We start from the raw sequence: 23,837 nt of genomic DNA, 5'->3' as shown, positions 1-23,837 counted from the left end.
TTGAAATAATTTACTTGTGTGGATAAAGTTTACTCATGTGTATCAGGAGGAGCAGGTAATGAAGTCACAATTTTAAGAGATACGGGAGCTAGTCAATCCTTGATGGTTGGAGATGAGGAGTTATATACTCTGGGAAGAATGTTGCCAGAAAAGGTGGTAATATGTGGAATTCAGGGTGAGAGAAGTAGTGTTCCGTTATAAATGGTAAGGTTGGAAAGTCCAGTGAAAAGTGGTGAAGTGGTAGTAGGAGTAATAAAGAAACTATCTTGTCCAGGAATACAGTTTATCTTGTGTAATGATATAGCTGGATCGGCAGGTGGGAGTGATGCCTACTGTGGTTGATAAGCCAGTGGAAAAGCAGACAACTGAAGTGTTGAAGGACGAATATCCTGGGATTGTGATACCAATGGGTATCACATTGGTCTTGGGAACTCATTTCACTAGCAAAGCCCGAACAGAAGCCATGGGATTTGATTGGAAGTTGCAAATCCCATATCAGTCACAATCCTCAGGAATGGTGGAACGGGCGAATGGAATAATTAAAACTGCAGTTACAAAAGTGTGTCAACAAAATGGGCTGCTATGGCCAGATGCCATACCCATAGTAATGTATGTCCTGAGAAATCAGAGAAATCGTAATACGGGTTTAACCCTGTATGAGAAAATAATTGGAATGTCCCATGACAACTGGAACTAAACCCCCAATGACTCCAGCGGCAGTAGCCATAATATGGGCAGATGAGGCATCACTAAAGTATGCCCAGGCCATGTGTGAAACCGCTGGAAAAAAAAAATGAAAAAAACAAAAACATGAAAAGGTGCAAAAGGCTCAGATGCATCCAAAAGAGGGAAATACACACCCTTTAAACCTGGAGCTCAAGTATATGTGAAAGCACTAAACAAAGATTCTTTTTCTCCTAGGTGGAAAGGACCCTACCAAGTGCTGCTAACAACCCGAACAGCCGTTAAAGTAAAAGAAAAGCCAGATTGGATCCACGCAACTCGTGTAAACTACATCATACGGGACTTTGAGAGTACTAGTGAGACGCTAACCTGAAGAGAATAACACCGTTGATGTTTTTATATATTTTCATACTAATCCAACATCATGTAGAGGGTAAACTGAACACTAACACCTTGATATACATGTCTCACTCATACGCAGAGAGGGTAAATAAATTCAGTTGTTGGGTTTATACACAAATTCCCAGATGCTTGGTGGAGGGCTTCCCTGTGCGACCTATCCCATTCGGCAGTAAAGAGATAGCACAATGAGCTCTAAGACAAAATAGTACAGGACGTGGGGAAGATACACAGAATATGTTCGATTGGAGATCAGCTGGATACGATCGGAATAGGTTTAAAGGGTGGTGGTGGCCTAGATTTAATGTGACACGCCAGCCGCCCTGTTTGATCCTTCCCAATTATACTGGAGTCCCAAAAGGTAGCACATGCTTTAGGAAACATAAAACATATGGGACCTACCCAGTCGGCACAAGTCAGTGCGACCAGACCTTGAATTGGCAACCCCCTATGGCCCGTCTTACAGTTAAAGGGCTATTCATCTTTGACTGGTCAGCGGTTGAAAACCGTACTAATGGAGGCCCCTGGGGAGGGGATCCGATTAGACTAATGATGACTGATAGTAAAGGAAACCTGACCGCATATAACGGCACATACTTTATCTGTGGACGCAAGGCGTACCCATGGTTACCAGAAAATTGGGAGGGCTCCTGCTATTTGGGATACGTAGTCCCTTATGTACATCACGTCCAACAACTAAAGGACCATCCCATGGTGCCCCCCCCCCCCCCCCGCCATTGTGGGCAGCCCCGCGCCGTCGGGAAAACCTCAGGCTGCCAACGTAATGGAGAATCCCGACAGCAGAGAAACCAGCCCCATGTCTTTACACCAACATTCAGCAGCAGAACTCCCTAACTTTGCACATTGGCAACATGTACGAATAACCATTGTGGGCAGTCCCCTGGCTTTGTGATGCAGCAGTGCTAACCACTGTTCCACCATGACGCCCTAACTTGAAATGAAAAATTAAAATCGCTTATTGTCACGAGTAGGCTTCAATGAAGTTACTGTGAAAAGCCCCTAGTCGCCACATTCCGGCACCTGTTCGGGGAGGCTGGTACGGGAATTGAACCGTGCTGCTGGCCTGCCTTGGTCTGCTTTAAAAGCCAGCGATTTAGCCCAGTGTGCTAATGAAGTCATTTGCAGCGAATACATTAATATAACAGAACTTCCAAAAGTTAATAAGAATTAATGCAAAAACATAACAGAACCTTAATAAGATGATGAAATCTCTTCAATTAATGAACTCCAGACCCACCCCTGAAAAGTGGATAAGATTTGGAAGAGCTTCAATGCAGGAGATGGTGGAATGGATGCTGGAGCAGTTTCATGCTGAATTTTTTTAGAAAAAGATAGCAACAAGACAAAGGGAAAAAGAGAACTGTTCACACATGTCAGCCATTCTGCCCAGTCTGAAATAGTCCTCTCTACTTGTCAATCATTTTTTTTTTGCTGTATAACTACTGTGTTAACCATGTTGCACTCTCTCAACATACCAACCATATTCGTTTTTAAAATAAATTTAGAGTACCCAATTCGTTTTTTCCAATTAAGAGGCAATTTAGCATGGCCAATCTGCCTAGCCTGCATATCTTTGGGTTGTGGGGGCGAGACCCACGCAGACACGGGGAGAATGTGCAAACTCCACACGGACAGTGACCCAGAGCCCGGATCGAACCTGGGACCTCGGCGCCATGAGGCCGCAGTGCTATCCACTGCGCCACTGTGCTGCCCCTACACCAACCATATTCAACAACAACAAATGGTGCTAAATTAAAATCTGAACACAGCAAAAGAATCATAGTATCCCAAAAAGTACTAAAACAGCAAGAGAATTTGACAAGTGTCGTCACTGGCACAAAGCACTGAAGTCAACACCCGATTGGACAAATATATCAAACTGCTGTCAAACAATGTGATGGTGATATTTGTTTACCTGGTTTTAAAGCACTTAGTGAAGCTTCACTAGGAACATCCATCATGACCACATGCTCCTGGCCTTTACTTGCTCCATCAACACAGGTCAAAGAGGAGCTTATGGTGCTGGAAAACTCCTTTTTATTTTTGCCTAGCAGGATTTTATCAAAGCCTCCACATTTGTCTGAAAGCAGACATATCTCTGGCATAAAAAAAAAGATTTTAAAAAATTAATAGCAGTTAGGTGAGCATCAGAACTGAGTCAGCTACAACAGTACGATAAATTATATAAAATTGAAATTGCCCTTTAACAGCACTGTAAATTATTGAAGTCAGACTGAAGTCAACAACTGAGGGACTGAATATTATTTATCAGCTACGTTCTCATACTACAGATTAACTACATCTTCCAACTCAATTGAAGCCAACTAGGTTTAAATTCTTCCTGAAGTCTATGATTTACACCTCTACTTCTCCTTTAACTTGTTGATTTAGATACGATAGCATCCTCACTAATGTCCTTGTAAAACATATATTTTGAAGGAAGCTGTATAGCTCCCAACCATTATGTTCCAACTAACTTGTTAAAATACATTTTAACGCAGCACGGTAGCACAAGTGATTAGCACTGTGGCTTCACAGCACCAGGGTCCCAGGTTCGATTCCCCACTGTGTCACTGTCTGTGCGGAGTCTGCACGTTCTCCCCGTGTCTGCGTGGGTTTCCTCCGGGTGCTCCGGTTTCCTCCCACAGTCCAAAGACTTGCGGGTTAGGTGGATTGGCCATGCCAAATTGCTCTTAGTGTCCAAAAAGGTTAGGAGGGCTTATTGGGTTAGGGGGATAGGGTGGAAGTGAGGGCTTAATTGGGTCGGTGCAGACTCGATGGGACGAATGGCCTCCTTCTGCACCGTATGTTCTATGCTCTATTCCATCAAAGGTATTTCTTTAAAGCACTCTTAAATGTACAAGTGGATTTTTAAAAATCTCCACAAACCAGTCATGAGTTCAAAATTGTAGAATTTTATTACCATGGATACAAGCTCATACTCAGCCATGTTGGGCAGACCCTACCAGAATTTTGCAAAGTGTCAGGCTCAGATCAAAAACTCACCTGCAACTCTCCAGTTGCACAGACCAGTTTGCTCACCAAATATTGAGCCTCTTGGAGAGAAAAAAAAAAAGGAGTGGGCGTAGTTTACACCATCAGTCTGGTGGGGCAGGGCTTCATTAGAGCCAGCAACCGGCTTCACAGAGATTGGATGCCATTTTTAAATGGCGCCCCAATCAACACTGAAACCCAAAAGCCCCTAGCACCCACCACGGAAGCATTGGGGGCTCTCCTTTCCCCTCACCCACCGCTGACAATCATCGGCGGTATTCCCATTCCTACCACTGCTGACAATCATCAATGGCAGTCACCCACCCTGCCCCACCTTCCTGCACCACACATAGAATAACCCCCACTATAGGGCTCCCATTAAGGCCACCCCTAAAAGTGCCCCTGGCACAGGTTGGCACTGCCAGGCTGGCACTGTGCCAACCTGTGCCAGGGGTAATTGTCAGGCCACTGACCACCCCCCTCCCCCCCAACCCCCGGCAATACATGACATTTTGTTTGAATTTTAAACTGACAGTTTATACACAAGGGATATTAATATACGATTTGACTTAAATGTTAAAATCAATGCATACCAAACTGCCCATTCTGTTTTATAAAAAGCTCTGTGACACTGTATGCAATAACAGTGCAAGGTGGGATTTCCAACACAACGTTAATATCTTTGGTGACAGTACCATCATCGTTAGCTGCAACCTACAAAACAAAACCAGCTTAGAAATTTGCTCCGAAGTTGTGCAACAGAATATGGTTTCAAACTAGATTGCCGTGCACAACAATAATTTCAAATCTACTGTATTTCTCTGCACCGAGCTTCCTTCAGACCCATTTTTGGAGTGCAAGTGTCGTATTGCATCTTCTGCTGCAACCCCATTTCCTCAATCAACAAACTGATGTTTCCCCAAGATCTTGGTCCTTGGTGTGTACTCTATTAGACCATTTTGGCTGGGGCAGCAATATGGCACAACAATTTCTCTCACTGGCCTGTAGGCCTCAGGAAACGAGCTGAAGAAGAGGACAAAATAAAATCTCCTGGTGCCTGATTACTATCTCGTGAATCTTGATGAAAAGGGGCTAACACTTCAGCCGTATATACTGGCATTTTAATCATATGCATTGTTTGATATATGATGGATGAATGCATGGTAGATCAAAGTATGACAACCTTTAGGACTTTCATTGGCAGTCGTAAGTGGTCGCACACAGGGTGGTTCCTGCTCGAAGGTGTAGAACCGAGCTCTTTCCGCCCGAATACAGGAGAAATTTCGACGGGAAAGTGCAGTTGAAGGTTGGGGGAGAAGTTCCCCCCGGGAGTGGTATGTCTGCTGGTAACCAAACCCGGCAGAAGGTGAAAGACCCGGCCAAGGAGCTGGGATAGATCTGTGACGCAGCAGTTATTGGAAAGGTGGCGGAGGGGGAAGGGCCGGTGAAAAGCCCCAGAGCAAGCAGTTGATAGCTTTTATTAGGGAAGAGTTCTGTCAACCAAGAAAGGAGATGCAGAAGGACTGATTGAAGGGGGGGGGGGGGGGGGGGGAAGACACCTGAATGGCTCGATGGAAAGGGTCGAGAAGTGTTTGGAGGCACAGGGGTCGCAGATCCGGGAGATGGAGGGTTGATGTCGGACCACAGTGATCGGGTGGTGGCATTGGAGCCGGAGGTGGGGCTCCTGGGAGTCCTTTGCAAGATGTTAAGAGCAAAGGTAGAGGAGCAGGAGAACAGGTCTAGAAGGCAGAACCTGCGTATCGTCGGCCTGCCTGAAGGTGTGGAAGGCACGAGTGCCACGAGAAATGTCTCAAGGATGCTGGCAGGGCTGGTGGCGTAGGGGGTGCTGGACAAGGCCCCAGACGTGGACAGAGCACACAGGTCTCTGAGGCAGAAGCCAAGAGCAAGGAAGCCTTCGCAGGCGGTGATCGTGAGGCTCCACAAGTTTGTGAAGAAGGAAAAGATCCTGCAGTGGGCGAGAGAGAAATGGAACTGTGAATGGGAGGGGTACAAGGTCCAAATATATCATGACATTGGAGCTGAACTGGTAAAATGGCGTGCTGGATTTAACAGAGCCAAGGCGGTGCTTCATCAGCACGGGATCATGTTCGGTGTGTTCTACCCGGCAAAACTGTGGATGACTTATGAACGCTGGGAATATTACTTTGAAACCCCAGAGGCGGCCAATGACTTCTTTAAAGAGCCCAAACTGGGGGAGAACTGAACTTTAATGTGAGACGGATGAGCCGGCACAATGGAGTTTGTTGGATACGGGTAATGTGGGGTTTGGAGGGTGTGTTGGGTCAACCATTTGTTGCAAGGGTAATAATTTTGTAAGGGGACAGCTGTTCCCCGCCTCCTCCCCCCACTTCCCCTCCTGCCACCTGTGGCGGCGTTTATTTTTTGTTAGAGGTGACCTGTGGTTTTGGAATGGTCTTTGTTTGGGTGGGGGAGGGCGAGGTTCACAAGGTTTTACGCAGACCAAAGAGGAGGGGGGGGGGGGGGATTATCAGGAGGAGCCTTCAGGCAGGCAACTGTTGAGTAATGTAGGGTGATTATTGAATGTGATTATGACCCGTCGAGATGACGGGTACCGGAGGTGGCAGCGTCTGTGGAAGTGGAGAAGGCATTCAGTCGGGTGGAGTGGTGGTACCTGCTCAAGGTCCTGGGTAGGTTCGGGTTTGGGCCTAAGTTTGTGGCATGGATACGTCTGTTGTACACGGCCCCAATGGCGAGCGTATGGACCAATGATACAAATTCATGGAGTTTCGGGTTGCACAGGGGAACGGGGCAGGGTGCCCGCTGGTACCGCTACTGATAGAGCCCTTGGTGATGGCCCTTGGGGAGTCAGTGGAGTGGCAGGGGATTGGGAGGGCGAGCAGGGAGCACCTGTGTCACTATACGCAGACAACCTGCTACTATATGTGTCAGACCTGCTGGAGAGCACGAGGAGGATTATGGGCCTATTGGAGAGGTCTGGGGTCTTCGAAGGCTAAAAGTTGAACGTGGGGAAAAGTGAGGTGTTCCTGGTGAACGTGTTGGATCGGAGAGCCAGTTTAGGGGGCTACAGGGGATGCAGGGATAGGTTTCGGTATTTGGGGATCCAGGTGATGGGAAAGTTTGTCGACGCTATATAAGTGGAACGTAACATAGTTGGAGAAGATAAGGGAGGATTTGAGGTGGGATACACTGCATCTGATGCTGGCAGGGAGGGCCCCAGTGGTGAAAATGAATGTCCTGCCAAGGTTCCTATTTATATTCCAGATGCTCACGATTTTTATTCCAAAGGCCTTTTTTCAGAAGCTGGATATAGTTATTTTAGAGTTTGTATGGGTGGGCAAGGTACCAAGGGTGCAGAGGCAGAAGGGGGGGCTGGCGCTACCGAACTTGCTGCATTACTATTCGCTGGCAAATGTGGAGAAGGTGAGGCAAAGGTGGGAAGGAGAGGGGTTAGAATGGGTTAGGATGGAGGAAGAGTCTTGCAAGGGGTCCAGCCTGAGGGCCATGGTGATGAAGGAGCTACCGCTGGCACCGAGGAGATATACAGAGAGCCCAGTTGTACAGTCTACGATTAAGCTGTGGAACCAGCTGAGGAGACATTTTAGGACAGAAGGGATGTTGGTGTTAACACCGCTGTGCGAGAACCACAGGTTTAAGCCGGGGGAGATGCGTGGTACGTACAGGAAGTGGACAAAGGTGGGGCTGGTGAGGGCAAGAGGTTTCTATCTGGAAGAGAGGCTCACTAGCATAGAGCAGAGGGAGAGGGTAAAGCTCCCGACGGAGAATTTTATTGGAATAGGGGTCGGCAACACCGCCGGGGGTGACAACCTGGCTCGGAGATCTGTATGATTTTCTCCGTTTGGAGAAAGTCAAATATGAACGGAGGGGTTCAGCAGAGGGCTTTGAGACACGGTGGGGACTGTTCGTGGCCATGTTTGAGAAGCTGTTCATCACGGGGGATGGGGGGGGGCGTGGGGTGAAAACGGGGAAAAAAACTTTTGTATAGACTATAAAACTATGAGTTGGGGAGCATGATCCCCGGATTATTTACTTTTTGTAACTGTTTGAATAACTTTGGAATAAAATACATTTTTAAAAAAAAGTATGACAACTTTCAGGAGTAAGAGGTGATGCCGGGGACGAGGGATGTGTTGGAAGTCGTACACTCCCAATGAGCGAGATACGCACAAACATTTCTCTCTGCTGCTGTGTGTCTTTCGCTGATTCGTCTATTTACAGGAATATGGGAAAAATTATAAAGTGCAGATTGTTAAGATCTCGATAGCGCCCAGTAATGTTTTTTTGTAAATAATCTGAAAACTTAGGTAATTTACTAAAAGAATTAAGCCACAAGGTACACAGGCTTAAAATAAAAGAGCTTTACCGCACCAGAACCTAATAACTTTATATCTTAAAATAGACAGTTACATTAAAGGTATTGAAAGTAGAATGAACGCAATTACTTATAATCTAAATCAAATGTCTTCATTCCAATTTCCTTCTACATTCATTTTATTTACACACCAAAAACTCATGTCAGATGCTTATCAAAGATTTGAAGATTAATCACTTGGTCTGAGTACGGTTTCAATAACTCTTAAGCAGGCTGAAATACCTTGGGCCTTCCGTTTACTTCTAGCAAGGTTGTCCTTTCAAATCTCCTCCAAACATCCTAAAGTTGCAACACCCCCATTCAACACAGGTTTCTCCAGTGCCTGAAGTGTAGCCACCTCGTGTCAGACGTTTTCTGGGTCTAACAGTCATTAATTCTGGAAGCACCCAGCAGAGGGCAGTAGAGCAGAGCTGCAGATTGGCTGTTGCAGGGAAGATTTGCATATGTGCATTGCGGTCACTGCATCCAGAAGGTGTACCTGACCAAGACACCGTAGGTGTTCAAGTCAAGTTAAGGCAAGCATCCAGCAGAGAGCAGTAGAGCGGAGATGCTGATTGGCTGTTGCGGGGAAAGTTTGCATCAGTGCATTGCAGTCACTGCATCCAGAAAGTGTACCTGAGCAAGACACCCTAGGTGTTCAAGTCAAGGCAAGCATCCAGCAGAGGGTAGTAGAGCGGAGATGCTGATTGGCTGTTGCGGGGAAAATTTGCATCAATGCATTGCGGTCACCGTATCTTGAAGGTGGTTTGTGGAGGAGCTGTTGTCAAGTGACAGTTAAACCCGAAACACATTCTTCAGTGTTTCCCTCCCTAACTTCTCCTCTAACCAAAAAAAAAAGAGACAATCACTGTAAGGATCCCAGCCGAGTAAAGATCAAGAGGGAGACTCGAGGGCAGGTAGAAGTAGAAAGAAGTTGAACAGTGACGTCACAGCCTGCAGGTAAGTGATTGGCTGGTGACTGGTAAGTAGTTTTTCTTTTCCCTGAGGTGTTATCGCGCGGGGCGCAGTGGTTGCTGAGTGAATGCTTGCTGAGAAGGGGAGTAAATTCTTTTTAAAACTTACTGTTGGGAGTTTCCAGCTGAATCCGGTCGGAGTGAGGACAGAGCGACTGCTGGTGAAAGAGCGCGGAGAGAGTGGTGGGGACTCGGTGAAAGAGCACGAGGGGAGTGGCGGAGACTCAGTGAAAGAGCCCGAGGAGAGCGGCGGGGACACAGAATAAAAGAGCGTGAGGAGAGCGGTGGGGACACAGGATAAAAGAGCGCGAGGAGAGCGGCGGGGACACAGCTGCCGGAGAAGCGGCCTTCAGATTTTTGGCGGGAGCAGTGGCCAGGGGTCTGTCTGGAAGGTACATTTTCCTCTTTAAAAACTTACCTTGAAGAGTGACATCACAGCAAAGCAGTGACCTGATTGGCTGGTAAGGAAACTGCTCCAATTAGCAGTAGCTGGGAGAAATTTAACTCTTCGTGTGTTGGTAAGTATTGTGATTGGTAAGTAAAATCTTTATTCCTTTCACTTATTCATTATTTGATATTATATTTGTAATCAGTTAAAGTGTAAAAATGGCAGGAGATCCCAGACCCGTGTTATGCTCCTCGTGCTCAATGTGGGAGTTCAGGGACTCGGCCGATGCTCCTGATTCCTTCATGTGCGGGAAGTGTGTCCAGCTGCAGCTCCTGTTAGACCGCATGACGGCTCTGGAGCTGCGGATGGACTCACTTTGGAGCATCCGCGATGCTGAGGAAGTCATGGATAGCACGTTCAGTGAGTTGGTCACACCGCAGATTAGGATTGGTGAGGGAGACAGGGAATGGGTGACCAAAAGGCAGAGAAAGAGCAGGAAGGCAGTGCAGATGTCCCCTGCAGTCATCTCCCTCCAAAACAGGTATACCGTTTTGGATACTGTTGGGGGAGATGACTCACCAGGGGAAGGCAGTAGTAGCCAGGCTCATGGCACCGTGGCTGGCTCTGCTGCACAGAAGGGCGGGAAAAATACTGGCAGGCTATAGTCATAGGGGATTCAATCGTAAGGGGAGTAGACGAAAGTGGTCGAAAACGAGACTCCCGAATGGTATGTTGCCTCCCGGGTGCACGGGTCAGGGATGTCTCAGATCGGCTGCATGAAATACTGAAGGAGAAGGGTGAACAGCCAGTTGTCGTGGTGCATATAGGCACCAACGATATAGGTAAAAAACAGGATGAGGTCCTACAATCAGAATTTAAGGAGTTAGGAGATAAGTTATAAAGTAGGACCTCAAAGGCAGTAATCTCAGGATTGCTACCAGTGCCACGAGACAGCCAGAGTAGAAATTCAAGAATAGTCAGAATGAATACATGGCTTGAGAGATGGTGCAGGAGGGAGGGGTTCAGATTTTTGGGACATTGGAACCGGTTCTGGGGGCGGTGGGACCATTACAAATCGGATGGTCTACACCTGGGAAGGACTGGAACCAATGTCCTAGGGGGTTCTTTTGCTAACACTGTTGGGGAGGGTTTAAACTAATGTGGCAGGGGATGGGAACCAGATTAGGAAGTTAGAGGTCAGTAAAGAGGCAGCAACTAAAGCCAGTAGGGTACTAGATAATAAACTCAATGTGACTAAGGGGAAGAGTAGACAGGGAAGAGATGATGAACGTAAAGGGACAGGTGGTCTGAGGTGCATGTGTTTCAATGCGAGAAGTGTAGCAGGTAAGGCAGATTAATTTAGGGCTTGGATTAATACCTGGGAATATGATGTTATTGGTATTACTGAGACTTGGTTGAGGGAAGGGCAAGACTGGCAACTAAATATCCCAGGGTATAGATGCTTCAGGAGGGACAGAGAGGGAGGTAAAAGGGGTGGAGGAGTTGGATTACTGGTCAGAGATGGTATCACAGCTGTGATTAAGGCGGGCACGATGGAGGATTCGAGCACTGAGGCAATATGGGTAGAGCTAAGAAATAGGAAGGGTGCAGTAACATTGTTGGGACTTTACTACAGGCCTCCCAAAAGCGACCGTGAAGTAGAGGTACAAATATGTTGACAGATAATAGAAAAATGTAGGAGCAATAGGGTGGTCGTGATGGGAGATTTTAACTTCCCCAACATTGAATGGGATTCATGTTGTGTTGGAGGCGTAGATGGAGCAGAATTTGTAAGGAGCATCCAGGAGAGTTTTTTTAGAGCAGTATGTAAATAGTCCAACTCGGGAAGGGGCCATACTGGACCTGGCATTGGGGAATGATCCCGGCCAGGTGGTTGAAGTTTCAGTCGGTGATGACTTTGGGAATAGCGATCACAATTCCGTAAGTTTTAGAATACTCATGGACAAAGACGAGAGTGGTCCTGAAGGAAGAGTGCTAAATTGGGGAAAGACCAAGTATAACAAAATTCGGCAGGAGCTAGGGAATGCGGATTGGGAGCAGCTGTTTAAGGGTAAATCCACATTTGGAATGTGGGAGTCTTTTAAAGAAAGGTTGATTAGAGTGCAGGACAGACATGTCCCTGTGAAAATGAGGGATAGAGATGGCAAGATTAGGGAACCATGGATGATGGGTGAAATTGTGAGACTAGCTAAGGTGAAAGGGGAAACATACATAAGATCTAGGCGACTTAAAACTGATGAAGCTTTGGAGGAATATCGGGAAAGTAGGACAAATCTCAAACGCGCAATAAAGAGAGCTAAAAGGGGTCATGAAATATCTTTGGCTAACAGGGTTAAGGAAAATCCCAAAGCCTTTTATTCGTATATAAGGAGCAAGAGGGTAACTAGAGAAAGGATTGGCCCACTCAAAGACAGAAGAGGGAATTTATGCGTGGAGTCAGAGGAAATGGGTGAGATTCTTAATGAGTACTTTGCATCGGTATTCACCAAGGAGAGGGACGTGATGGATGTTGAGGCTAGGGATGGATGTTTAAATACTCTAGGTTAAGTTGGCATAAGGAAGGGGGAAGTTTTGGGTATTCTAAAAGGCATTAAGATGGACAAGTCCCCATGTCCGGATGGGATCTATCATACGGAGGGAAGCGAGGGACGAAATAGCTGGGCCCTTAACAAATATCTTTGCCGCCTCCTTGAGCACGGGTGAGGTCCTGGAGGACTGGAGAATTGCTAATGTTGTCTCTTTGTTTAAGAAGGGTAGCAGGGATAATCCAGGGAATTATAGACCTGTGAGCTTGACGTCAGTGGTAGGCAAACTGTTGGAGAAGATACAGAGAGATAGGATCTATTCACATTTGGAAGAAAATAGACTTATCAGTGATAGGCAGCATGGTTTTGGGCAGGGAAGGTCATGTCTTACAAACCTAATAGAATTCTTTGAGGAAGTGACAAAGTTAATTGATGAGGGAAGGGCTGTAGATGTCATATACATGGACTTCAGGAAGGCGTTTGATAAAGTTTCCCATGGCAGGTTGATGGAAAAAGTGAAGTCGTATGGGGTTCAGGGTGTACGAGCTAGATGGATAAAGAACTGGCTGGGCAAAAGGGAGACAGAGAGTAGTGGTGGAAGGGAGTGTCTCAAAATGGAGAAAGGTGACTAGTGGTGTTCCACAGGGATCCATGCTCGGACCGCTGTTGTGATATACATAAATGATTTGGACGAAGGTATAGGTGGTCTGATTAGCAAGTTTGCAGATGATACGAAGATTGGTGGAGTTGCAGATAGCGAGGAGGACTGTCAGAGAATACAGCAAAATATAGATAGATTGGAGAGTTGGGCAGAAAAATGGCAGTTGGAGTTCAATCCAGGCAAATGAGAGGTGATGCATTTTGGAAGATCTATTTCAAGAGCGTACTATATGGTCAATGGAAGAGTCCTGGGGGAAATTGATGTACAGAGAGATCTGGGAGTTCAGGTCCATTGTACCATGAAGGTGGCAACACAGGTCGATAGAGTGGTCAAGAAGGCATACAGCATGCTTGCCTTCAACGGACGGGGTATTGAGTACAAGAGTCGGCAGGTCATGTTACAGTCGTATAGGACTTTGGTTAGGCCACATTTGGAATACAGCGTGCAGTTCTGGTCGCCTCATTACCAGAAGGATGTGGATGCTTTAGAGAGGGTGCAGAGGAGGTTCACCAGGATGTTGTCTGGTATGGAGAGTGCTAGCTATGAAGAAAGGTTGAGTAGATTAGGATTGTTTTCGTTGGAAAGACGGAGGTTGAGGGGGGACCTGATTTGAGGTCTACAAAATTATGAGAGGTATGGACAGGGTGGATAGCAACAAGCTTTTTCCAAGAGTGGGGGTGTCAATTACAAGGGGTCACGATTTCAAGGTGAGAGGGGGGAAAGTTTAAGGGAGATGTGCGTGGAAAGTTTTTTTACGCAGAGGGTGGTGGGTGCCTGGAATGCTTTGCCAGCGGAGGTGGTAGAGGTGGGTACAATAGCATCATTTAAGATGCATCTAGACCGATATATGAATGGGCGGGGAACAGAGGTAAGTAGATCCTTGGAGAATAGGTGACAGGTTTAGATAAAGGATCTGGATTGGCGCAGGCTAGGAGGGCCGAAGGGCCTGTTCCTGTGCTGTAATTTTCTTTGTTCTTTGTTTGCATCTAAAGTTCAAACTCTTATCAGCTTGGTTATACTAGAAATTCAACTCACCGCTCGTAGAGTCCTTCAATTAACAAGAGCTGGAAATTTCAGCCGACACCCAAAATTTCAACCAAATTCTGCTGAAGGAGATGTTTTCTTCACTCCAGCTTGTTGTAAACTCTAAAAACAAAACTGCTTTAATGTACGCTACCTTCCAGGAACCCTCTTACCCTAAAGTGAATTTGCTGACTTTTTTTCCTATCATCCATATCCTAGGCAAACTGATCACATGATTGTTCACTGAACATCAGCAGCCATTGACCACAAATCAGATCCTAGAGAAACCTAGGTCTTAAAGGGACCATCAAGCCAAGATTAAATTGTTTTTTTCTCTCCAAAAGCAGATTGGCCATCACAAGATCTGCAAAATTACTATCCAATTCTTTTGTATCAAGGTTAGTAATAAATATATTTTAAAGATACAGCAGCCAGAAGTCCACACATTTTTCATGTTAAAAATTAAAGCACACGTGATAGATCTGTCAATCTCATCAGATATTTTTTTTTAAAACCACTGCTCCTGTTGAGAAAGTGAATTCCTTTCTTTTATGTTTTATACGGCTAATTCCTCTCCAGGGACTATATGTGATTTTGCACACTGATGCATCAAAGTACAGGAAATGTTCCTACAAAGCTTGATACCTTGCTTTTAAACTGCAGCAAATGACCAGGATTAACATATCTACTCCACTATAAAATAAATTGAAATGACCTACAGCTGAAGCACTATTTTCCATCAATTACACTGTGTTGATCCAGCCCATTATATCACTTATCCATGAACTTGTAAATGAATTTCCAAATAGACCAGTTCTAGGTTTTTTTTTTAAATGAATGCAGAGCAGAAAATAATGGATGAGCTCCCTAGATCCATGCTATGTTTGGCCAAAATATTATGGTAGCTACAATGAAAAACAAAATTGTATTTCAGTGAATATACGCACCTTCAATATTTTTGTTTTAAGTCCCAGTGTGCCTCCACACTTTTCTTCAATCTGCAAATGTTCAGAAATGGAGCACTTTTGGGATGTGATAACCTTTTCGTTTACTACGCACAAAATTTCATTTCTTTTTTCACAGGTTTGCTGGACAAGTGAGTGATCCAAATGTATAACCCTAGAAAAGTGAGCAAATAGATCAGATGACTGTTTAACCCCATTCCTTGCCATAAGCCCTTATAGAGATTTGACTAAATATCATCAGGATGCCATCATCCCATTGAGCATTCCAGAAAATGGTTATTATTGCAATTGGCAATAATGGCTACAACAGCATAAGACCATAATCTATTCGGCCCATCGAGTCTGCTCCACCATTAAATCATGGCTGATATGTTTCTATTCCCCATTCTCCTGTCTTCTCCCCATGACCCCGACCCCCTTATTAATCAAGAACCTATCTATCTCTGTCTAAAAGACACACTCAGTGATTTGGCTTCCACAGCCTTCTGCGACAAAGAGTTCCACAGATTTACCACCCTCAGGCTGAAGAAATTCCTCCTCACCTCAGTTTTAAAGGATTGTCCCTTCAGTCTGAGGCGGTGACCTCAGGTTCTAGTTTTTCCTACTCGTGGAAACATCCTCTCCACGTCCGTTTTATCGAGGCCCTGCAAGTTTCAATAAGATCCCCCCCATCCTTCTAAACTCCAATGTGTACAGACCCAGAATCCTCAACCGCTCCTCGTATGACAAGCAGGTCAGAGGCTGGGAATTCTGTGGTGAGCAACCCATCTTCTGATCCTGCTGACCATATAGGCAAGGCACATGTCAGGAGTGCGAAGGAATACTCTCCAATTGACTTGGGAGTGCATCTCCAACAACACTCAAGAAGCTCAATATCACTCAGCTGGAATAGAATCAACTTGATTGTCATCCCAAACACCACTTTAAACGTTCACTCCCTCCTCCACCAGTGCACATTGTGTACTATCCACAAGATGAAATGCACAAACTTCCCAGGGGTTCTTAGACACTTCCTTTTCGGTCGCTGGGTCAGAAGTCTAGAACTTCCTTCCAACAATACTGGTTGTAAATAACAAATGGACTGCAGCATTCAAGAAGACAGCTCACCACCAGCTTGTCCAAGTGTAATTCGGGATGGGTAACAAATGCTGGCCTTGCTAACAACGCTCACATCCCAGACAATGGAAGCTAAAAATTAAAAATGTGTCCAAAACTCATGCTTGTTGTTCTTACAGCTAACAACTGAAGTTCGTTCACAGGTTACATAACGTCCAATGGAGTTAGCTAACTGAGGGCAGTGTAGCAAAACAGCAGCAATACGCCTGAAACAGCCTTAGGATGTCTCAAAGTACTTTGCAGTCAATGAAGTACTTTTGAGGTGTTGTGAGTGATGCACAATAATATCTCATCCAAAACCTAACACCTCTAACAGCTTGGCACTCCCTCAGTACTGCTCTACAGTATTAACCTACTGAGACACCTCCAACAGCTTGGCACTCTCTCAGTACTCCTCTACAGTATTAGCCCAGTTTATGTGATCAAGTGTATGAAATGGGGCTGAATCAAGAGGTGAGAGTGCTACTATTGAGCCAAGACAAGGTAGAAAGATAAGCCAAAATCTGATGGAACTTTCACAATGAAGGGACTTCAGAATTCAGAAAAATGATATTATGTGCATAATAATTCTGCATTTATACATTTGAATATTTCTTTGCCAAAGGAAGGGAAATTATTTTTAAAAAACATGACTAAACAATAACACAATAAACTAACACTTATTCCCACAAATACCAGGGGCGGGATTCTCCGTTGCCCGATGCCGATATTGTAAAATCCACTCCGATGCCTAAATCAGGATTGGCACCGGTGCCACATTGGTTTGCAAGTCTCCGCCACCCCCCGCAAAAATGTTGTAATCATGTCATGCGCCGCACGCCGTTGCAATGGCATTGGCGTGTCACGGCAGGCCCTCCCGCGATGCTCCGCTACTGATGGACTGAGTTCCTCACCACATGGTTGACGTGTGGTGTGAGCAGTCGGGAACCCGGCTTGGCAGCTGCGGACTGTGTTCAGCGCCGCCACACTCGGCTGGGATCCGTGCTGCCCGCCAGGGGGACTTTCGCGAGGGCATTGGTGCGGGATGGCCAGTGGGGTCGCGGATGGTGGGTTAGGTCCGCGCACAGCCGGCGTCATATTGTATGGCGCGACTGCTGCAGGTCGCCGCCTTGCGCATGCGCGGCCAGGGACCCGGCATTTACCAGCCGATTTCAGCGCGGGAGCAGGGAGTTTCACCCGGCGCCACTGCTAGCCCCTCACCGGTCCCAGAATCAGTGAGGGATCGGCGCCGATTTTGGCATCGTAAAACGCCCGCGAATTCTCCGTTCCAACTGGCACCTAGCCACTGAAACAGAGAAACCAGCCCCAGATTTTTAAAAATGTTATGTTTCGGGGCTATCGTTTAATTTAGGATGAAATTATCTGTCAGGGCTATCTGTTAATTTAGGATAAAACGAAAATGGTAATGTGACCTATTCTTAAGTCTCCCTAACAACAGGCTTGGGTAATGTTGCTGTTGAGAATTAAAGGGAGGTCCAGATGGTTTTGCTGGAAAGTAAGTGCAAGGTGTTTACACTTCAGCATCATGTGTTTTACAACAAGTAAACTGCTGGTGCCTAAGTTTAGAAAGGTATTGAGAATTTTGGGTTGTAAAGTGTTACACTTTAAACTCTCAATTTACCTCCAAGATAAAAGAGGTTGGGGACACAAGTATAGCTAAATCAGCATTTTTACCTCAATACATCAAGGCTCATGTGATTCACATTGCCATGGAGGTAGGCTCTGAGAGGGGTAAGTTTCCACGATATCCCCTCCCAGACACAGACAGTCTACAGAGAGCGAGCGAGTGAGCGCGCAGCTGGAGGTCAAAAGTCTCTATAGTTCACTATTCAGGAATGCAGGTGGTTGCTCATGTTTGGATTGAAAAGATCAAATGTGTGAGCATATGGAATGAGGCTGGAAGATTTGGTAGCTTTTGCTCGAGGGACAATCTCCAGCAGAAACCCTCACCGTGTAAGACAGTTCTGGGGTTAAAAGTTACCAGGCTGGGAAAGGAAAAGAATGGAAGTAAACCCTCAGGAACCAAACTTTGTCTGATTGCAGGGGAATTGAATGTCTACCTAAGGAATAAAGTATAATTGTGAAGTAGGATGTTCAGTTATGTCAAAAGTAAAAGAAGAAAGCTTTAAATACAAGCTGCCTACAAAATAATGTTTAGTCAATGTTTATTTTAGTGTGCTTGTTACAGTAAACATCTTATGGGAAATCTTGTCATATTATCCATTTAGTTCAAATCTATTTGAAAAAAAGTTATTGGGCTCTAAAGGGATCACAACACTTGCCTTTAGGACCAGCCTATCACATGGTACATTTCTGAAATATTTGACCATTTCTGGAAAGTTTGGGGAGAAAATGTTTTTAAATCCTGCATAAAATCATCTATGTTCCTAAGTTATCTAAAAAAAAGAAAGGCACCCAGACAAAAGGTTGTGAAGTATGCTGATCAGTAAATGAACAATAAGTGATTCATTAGTATATCTGGGTAGTCGGAAAGACTGCCCCTCATTGTGAGAGTAAGTCATTCACTATCAATTGGTCTGTGACAGGGACATGGTTTCCTGACACCGATTGTGAGGCTTTGGAAATAGAACACAGGCAAAAAAAAATCTTGGACTTGGGAAATAAAAGAGTGTACAGGCAGGGACAGTTGATGGCTGTAACAAAAATGGTGATGCAGGGAGAGTATTTCTAGTCAGTCTGTTGGACAGGATGCAGAAGGTTTAGTTAATTTAAATAATATAAGGCTACCCACCGATGGGAGGATAACATTGTATGTTGCTTATCTTGAATTATTTCAGAAATTTAAGTTGTACCACTTGAACTAAGTGGCTCTGATCCTATCTTATCTGTTGCTCAGAATATTTTAGGATTGGAAACAAGCTTCTTAGATCTGGGGTTAATGTTGTCTACCTTTAAAGAGACTGAAAAGAAAAACCCAAGAGATCATGCATTCAGGATCACAATGAATTCCTGTTCTTATATTTTGTTATGTTGTAGATGTGGGGAGACATGGTGCAAGGCACTCAGACAACATAAGGGAGTGACTGCTACCACTGAAGCTGAAAAGATACCCATGAAAAACCCACTTTCAATAATAGGCAAATGCAATTAAACCACATTTGAATCCAATATTACAGAATTGTAAAATTCAATTAATTACTGACCCTGAACAGACCAGTTTGCACTTCATTCAATCCCATTAACACCGCAAAACAGAAAGCCAGCATTTATAGTTAGCATTTTAAATTCACTATAAATCTCCCAAAGGCAAAAATAAGTGAAGATGCACCACTTTCTGACTGATGTGTGAAAGTACTGCTTGATGTTTAAGAAAAACAAAAATATTATCTCGGATAGCAAGTAAAATGTTTTTTTGCAGATACAGAGCACTTGAGGATTTTTTTTTATGGCTGCATTCAAATTAATGTGTCATAAGTTTAGAAATATTAAAAAATAGTGTAAAGCTCATGTATAATTGAACATTTATGTTAGTGGCTAACAGACCACACCTCCTCCCTATCCTCGTAACCCAGTAACCCCACCAAATCTTTTGTTCACTAAGGGGCAATTTAGCATGGCCAATCCACCTAACTTGCACATCATTGGACTGTGGGAGGAAACTGGAGCACCCGGAGAAAACCCACGCAGACACAGGGAGGACGTGCAGACTCCACATAGACAGTCACCCGAGGCCAGAATTGGACCCGGGACCCTGGAGCTGTGAGACAGCAGTGCTAACCACTGTGCCACCGTGCCGCCCCTGTCAACAACTGTTAAATGAGTTTTGTTTGGCCCTGTACTTACCTCATGAAAAACATGATTGTTTACTTGCTGTAACTTACCTTGTTTCAGCTATTTTCAAAAGCTGATGCAAATCAAGTTCTTGTTTCTTCAGGTTTCCAAAGGAAGATTCTAGTGCCACAGAGTCCTGACCTTCCAGGCTGAAGCTTAAATTAGCAACCTCAGCTCGCGTATCCGCCTCCATACTGTCTCCAAATTTTCCTTCATACTTGAGAAAGTCGGATTCAGTGACTTCTGCAAAACAAGAACCTTTTCATCTCAACTACTGAAAGGAACAATGTAACAGTTACTAACATGTGACTGGTTCCCAGCATGCTTTAAGTCAATCGTACTTAAGCCATTTGTTCTATTGAGTTCTGATAAACAAGTTTGTGGTGATATTATAAAAGTATCGCCAGATAAATACACAATTATCAATGCAGTAAATTTCAGTAGAGGACATAGTGGGAGAGTCTTCTAACATGATTGGGATAAATATAATGAATTGTCAAGCTTTTCCATTAATTACAGAGCACAGAAGGAGGCCATTCTGCCCATCATATCCATGCTGATCCTCTAAGAGCAATTCACCTTGTGCCACTCCCTCATAGCCTGCACACTGTTACCTTTTCAGATTATGATCCAATTCCCCTTCAATGGTCATGATCAAATCTGTTTCCACCACATGCGGGTAGTCCATTCAAAATCTCAACCACACACTGCGTTGAAAAAAACGTTTTCCTAACCAATCACTTTAAATCTGTGCCCTTTGGTTTTTGATCCTTCCATCATCCTCCCATTTTACTCTCACTTATAAAATTTTGAATCCCTCTGTCGACCTTCTGTTCTCCAAGGAGAACAGTCACAGCTTCTCCAATCTATCTACGTAAATTACATCCCTCAGCTTCTGGAACCACTCCTGTGAATCTTTTCTGCAAATGTCACTTTGCGAATAGGTGCGAGCAAAGGTAGTTTGGGAGTCCTCACTCAAACAGACTCCTACATCCCTGCGGAATTTAAATTCAGTTAATAAATCTGGAATATAAAGCTAATCTTAGGAAAAGTTACCATAACAATTATCACTAATTGCTTTAAAAACCCATCTGGTTCACGAATGTCCCTTAGGGAAGGAAATCTGCCACCCTTACGCAGTCTGGCCTACGTGTGACTCCAGACACACAGCAATGTAGTTGCCTCTTAACTGCCCTCTGAAAAGGCCTAGTAAGCCACTCAGTTCAAGGGCAATTAGGGCTGGGCAACAAATGTTGCCAGTAACACCCACATCCCAACGAATAAGAAAAATAAAGAGCTTGATCACACAAAATATTCAAAGATTTGTTAATCAATTTTAATTGTAATAAAGAATTCAACAAAATAAGATTCATAGGCAACAACCAGGATATTTCCAATATCCAACTAAAGCATTGAACAAAATATCTTAAATCCTGTGAAATTTGAAACTAAATTGGATCTGAATGAAACCCTTTGGTCTATCCAATTTCATCTTTTCAGAATATTAACTTTACCATCATCCCAATATGTAAGAATAGGGCTATTTTTATTTTAGTAGTTTTATTAATATTAATTTTATTCACATTAATTTTAGTGGTTTTCTGTTTTTGTGAGCAATGTTTAGTGAGTTAATCATCAGGCAGTGTTTTGGATGAATAGGCAGAGGTCACGCAGCCTGAAGAGTGGTCATATATCTTGAACATCAATCCAAGAAGTTATGGCATTGGACCAGGATTTTTTTGGAGGGCAGCTATGGAAGGCCTTTGTCCTCTGTAACTGCTTTCTGTTGTCTGATTAGATTGACCGTTGTTAAACTGAAGGTTTGAGGTGTTACTCTGGTCAAAACTACAGTGAATAATGGGATGGAGTAATTGTTTGATAACATATAAATCTGCATAGGCTGAAAGAAAGGTAGAAAGAGGGTTAAAATCGATGGTTAAGAATTCAAAAAAATTGTGTTGAGCTCAATACCTGTAACGCAGTGCGTTCTCCAATACTTACTAGTTTTAAGTGTCTGAAGCATGCATAATTAAGTTTATCATTGTATACGTGTAGTTATAGTTAACATTGCGTGCAATTCCACAGGAGCAAATAAATTCCTTTCAACTCTATTGTGGAGTAACTTAGAAACAGAAACAAGGACATCCCTCCCCCCACAATAGCACCCAGCCGTTTGTTTAAACCCTGGGCTGACTCCATCAAGAAATTATTCTTGAATTTACTCCTGAAACTTGGCTTAAATCACCTTGATCTGGTGCCCACCTGTTCCACCATTCTGGCATATCTTAAAGTATTGCTTTGTTTACTTTCTGCTTTGTTAATTATCATGTATATATAAGTTCGGCCACGATATCATTGAAATTCATGTTACGGAGGTTGAACAGATGTTTCTCCATAACTCATCACATGAACATGAAGAATCGAACCGATATCTTGAGCACCAGCCCTGTCCATCTCCTAGGATTGTAGTCTAGGACTTCCGGTTGCGCCTATGCAGAGCTAAGTCGCATGTTCGGCAGCTCCCGCTTGGAACGGACTTTTGGGATCTTTACAGGGCCCCCAATGGAATTTTTTCGACATTTCCCGGTGTGGGAAGAAGACTGCAACATTCCCCCGACAGTGTCCCCCAGAAATGGTATGTCTCTTGGTTACCAGACCCGGCAGAAACAGTAAAAGATTTGGCTTTGGCTGCAGGAAAGATAAAGCCTCTTCCAGCATGCAGGCAGGGGAAGGGCAAGCTTAAAGGCTTCAAGCTGACTTGAGGACCTTTATTAAAGGTGAATTCTAGCAGCAGAGGGAACAACTGTGAAAAGATCTCACCAAGGTCATTGAAGAAGCAGGGACGAGGCTTCCGGTGGCGGCCATGGAGGAGTAGGTCGCGCATTCGGCAGCTCCCGTCTGGAACGGACTCTCAGACCTTTTTCAGGAGTTTCCACAGACATTTTGGGGCAGATTGGTGAAGCGAACACTGCCAAAAGGATTCCCTCTTGAGACTTCCGGTTGCGGCTATGCGGAGCGAAGTCGCACATTCGGCAGCTCCCGCAAAAACGGATTTTTGGGCTCTTTTCAGGGCTTCCAACGGCACTTTTTCGACGTTTCCCGGTGTGGGAAGGAGTTAATAATGGCTCCCCGTCAGTATATGGCTTTAACTAGGAGCGGGGTGACAAAAAAGGTGGTGGTGGACCCGAAGAGAGGGAAGGACAAAATGGTGGCGGGCGGAGACCAGGCAGCGTGGAGGCAGTGGGCGGAGGAGCAACAGGAGGGTATCCAGCGCTGCCTCAGAGAGATTAAAACGGACCTGCTAGAGCCGATGAAGGTTTCTATTGATAAGCTGCTGGAGACACAGACGGCCCAGGGGGTGGCGATCCGAGAGGCTCAACAAAAGATCTCTGACAATGAGGACGAGATCTTAGGCCTAGCGGTCTAGGTGGAGGCGCACGAGGCGCTTCACAAGAAATGGCAGGAGCGGTTCGAGGAGATGGAGAATCGGTCGAGGCGGAAGAATCTGCGGATTCTGGGCCTCCCGGAGGGGCTGGAGGGGCCGGACATGGGGGCCTATGTTGTCACCATGTTGAACTCGCTGATGGGAGCGGGGTCCTTCCAGGGGCCCCTGGAGCTGGAAGGAGCCCATAGAGTGCTGGCGAGGAGGCCCAAGGCTAACGAGCCTCCATGGGCGGTGCTGGTGTGGTTCCATCGGTTCGTCGTTCGGGAGTGTGTGCTCAGGTGGGCCAAGAAGGAGAGGAGCAGCAGGTGGGAGACCGCGGAGGTTCGAATATGCCAGGACTGGAGTGCGGAGGTGACGAAGAGGAAGGCCGGGTACAATCGAGCGAAGGCGGTGCTGCACAGGAAGGGGGTGAAGTTTGGCATGTTGCAGCCGGCGCAACTGTGGGTCACCTACAAGG

General features: G+C 45.1%; 1 protein-coding gene and 1 long non-coding RNA gene across 4 annotated transcripts in view; one reads left to right on the top strand and one right to left on the bottom strand.

Annotated features, from left to right (window-relative positions):
- The window catches only part of gsdmeb (gasdermin Eb), an 88,242-nt gene that overhangs the window by 53,196 nt on the left and 11,209 nt on the right, over positions 1-23,837 (bottom strand). For all 3 annotated transcript variants that reach the window (XM_072509465.1, XM_072509466.1, XM_072509464.1), the window contains 4 exons: positions 19,986-20,178; positions 15,010-15,181; positions 4,692-4,812; positions 3,020-3,202 (listed from right to left, as the gene is read on the bottom strand). In XM_072509465.1, the coding sequence (XP_072365566.1) occupies positions 3,020-3,202; positions 4,692-4,812; positions 15,010-15,181; positions 19,986-20,178 (669 nt within the window). The remainder of the gene's footprint in view (positions 1-3,019; positions 3,203-4,691; positions 4,813-15,009; positions 15,182-19,985; positions 20,179-23,837) is intronic.
- Positions 1-23,837, top strand: part of LOC140425312 (uncharacterized) — a 34,523-nt gene that overhangs the window by 5,055 nt on the left and 5,631 nt on the right. Inside the window, exon 2 of the long non-coding RNA XR_011947831.1 lies at positions 922-1,117. This is a non-coding gene — a long non-coding RNA (uncharacterized lncRNA). The remainder of the gene's footprint in view (positions 1-921; positions 1,118-23,837) is intronic.

The sequence above is a fragment of the Scyliorhinus torazame genome, chromosome 6, assembly GCF_047496885.1.
Source record: "Scyliorhinus torazame isolate Kashiwa2021f chromosome 6, sScyTor2.1, whole genome shotgun sequence".
Lineage (NCBI taxonomy): Eukaryota > Metazoa > Chordata > Chondrichthyes > Carcharhiniformes > Scyliorhinidae > Scyliorhinus > Scyliorhinus torazame.
This window is presented reverse-complemented; position numbering and strand designations above follow the sequence as displayed.